General features: G+C 53.2%; 1 protein-coding gene across 2 annotated transcripts in view; it reads right to left on the bottom strand.

Annotated features, from left to right (window-relative positions):
- LOC106530768 (T-lymphoma invasion and metastasis-inducing protein 2) overlaps nt 1-2,190 on the bottom strand; it is a 42,015-nt gene that overhangs the window by 17,701 nt on the left and 22,124 nt on the right. For both annotated transcript variants that reach the window (XM_014026465.1, XM_014026466.1), the window contains exons 2-3: nt 746-1,771; nt 217-616 (exon numbers count right to left, since the gene is read on the bottom strand). In XM_014026465.1, coding sequence (XP_013881919.1) covers nt 217-616; nt 746-1,765 — 1,420 coding nt within the window. In that variant the 5' untranslated portion in view covers nt 1,766-1,771. The remainder of the gene's footprint in view (nt 1-216; nt 617-745; nt 1,772-2,190) is intronic.

The following is a 2,190-nucleotide window of genomic DNA, read 5'->3' on the forward strand; positions in this document are numbered from 1 at the left end:
TCCAGTGAAATATATTTATGTTTGTGGTTGTAATGTGACAAAATATGGAAAAGTTCAAGGGGTATGAATACTTTTGCAAACCACTGTATCTTTTCACCGGGGGGGTAAGATACACTTTAAATCCTGTTGGCTTAAAGCTAATATTTACTGTCTGATAACCTTAATTAATTAGAAAATCCCATTAAGAGGCGGAGCTTTGGACCAATCAGAGCTCACCTTTCAGTGTGACCCAGTAACGCCTCCACCTGCGGCAGGAAACCAGCTGCAACTTCCTGTCCTTGTTGATGGTGAGGAGAGCTTTAAAGGAGAGCCAGCCGGCCCGCCGGACCACCGCCTGCTCCTCGTCCACCAGAACCTCCCCTCCTCTTTTCTCCTCCTCAACGTCGTCCTCTTCCTCCTCCTCCTCCTCTGATGGGTCGGTGCGGTGGTCCGCGCTGCTGCAGCCCGCCGCCAGCTCCTGCATGAAGTTCTGATAGACGTCCTGCCTCTGAGCGTTGCAGCATTGAGTCAGAGGGACCAGGTTCTGGTTCTGGTGGTGCAGGGGGTTGGAGGACCACAGAACGGTCCCGGTCGCTCCGTTGATGAAGACGTCCGAGGCATCGGCGCCGTTCGGCTCCTGCAGAGAAATCATAACTTCAGCTGTTTGTGAAAAAAAGTTCGGTTCAGCAGAACTTCCTGCTTCCTGTTGGCTTGTTTTAAATATTTATTTGTTTTTGGTATTTTATTTTGAAAGGTCAGCTGTTACCTGGATCTTCCTCTTTTTTCGGCTCAGACTTCCTGTCCAGTCGCTCAGCTGTTGGATTCGGCTCTTTAGGAAGTCTTTTCTGTTCCCAGAGGAGGCGGAGCTTCCAGGCTCCAATTTACGACAGGGTAGTGTGGAGGTGCAGTATTGCGGCTCCACGTCTCTAACTGTAGCCATGACATCATCCAGCGTAGAGGAAAATGAGGAGGTGGAGTTTTCCCGCTGCTCCTGGAAGCAGGTCTCGAACGCGGTGGAAAAGGAGTTGGATTCAGTGGTGATGGTTTCAGACGGCGGCGGGAAGGCGGGCGGCATGTTATGACGGCTGTAGAAACCCGAAGGCGGGACCGGTCTGAGGTCTCGGGAGTCCTGCTGCAGGATCAGGGAGTCTCCGATGCCGCTATCATCGGTGCGGCCGGAGGAGCAGCTGTTGTGGCCAACAGTTTGGAACAGGTGGGCGGAGCTAAACCCAGGTGATATGTCCTCCGCCTGAGCAGAGGAGAAAGTGTTGTAGCCACTGCTGTTGTCCAGACTCCGCCCACAGATGAAGACGCTGTCCGTCTGCTCTCCGCCCCACGGCGAGTCGTACCAGGAGTTCTCCGAGCTGAGCGAGCTGCCTTTACTGGTCCGGAGGGACGGTTCTGGAGCGGCACCGGTACCGGGCGGGGCACCCTGCGGCTCGGCAGGAGCCACCCTGGCGTTGGTAAACTCCACCCTCATGCTGCCATCTTTCCTGAGCTGCACCTTCGGGCTGCCGCCGCTCTCCAGAGACGTTCGCTCCCCGTCGCTCCCTTGGAACCCGAGCGGACTCCTGCTGAACCTCTGAGGTGAACCGTAGCTCAGCTTAGAGCTCCCTTGGCCCGACTCGTAACGCCAGGAGGCGGGCTGGCTCAGGTAGCTCCGACCCCGGCTCTTGGTGTTGCTCCTCCACCAGCTGCGGGCCGAAAGCACCTCCTCCTTCTTGGAGAAGCCGAACGAGGGTTTGACCGGAGGAACGAAGGTGCTGGTGCTGTCCGTGTTTCCCATGACCACCTGCAGGATGACATCATCAAGAGGAAGACATCATCAACATGACGACGTTGTAGGAATTACTTAATGAAATCAGGACCAGCCTATTTTCATAAATGTAATTCAGCAAGACCTTGCAAGAAATGAAATCAGAAATAATGAAACACCCCTCTGATCATGAATGAGAAAAGAACTTGTGACCTGAACAGATCTTTTTCTCAGATTTTTTTCACCAGGGTGACCCCTACAATATCCCCCCTGACATCTTACTATACTTATGTATTGATAAGATGTTAAGATAAGGGTGACCCCCCCCAAATTGTCTTTGATCTCGAACTGTGGATTGCATAACCCGGGGGGTCATACCAGGAAAATGTCCAGGAAGTCCAGAGTGAGGACACGAAAAGTTCTCTTCTTGACGAAGGAGAGGAGCAAACAAAGTC

The sequence above is a fragment of the Austrofundulus limnaeus genome, unplaced genomic scaffold (assembly GCF_001266775.1).
Source record: "Austrofundulus limnaeus strain Quisiro unplaced genomic scaffold, Austrofundulus_limnaeus-1.0 Scaffold557, whole genome shotgun sequence".
In the NCBI taxonomy this organism is placed as follows: domain Eukaryota; kingdom Metazoa; phylum Chordata; class Actinopteri; order Cyprinodontiformes; family Rivulidae; genus Austrofundulus; species Austrofundulus limnaeus.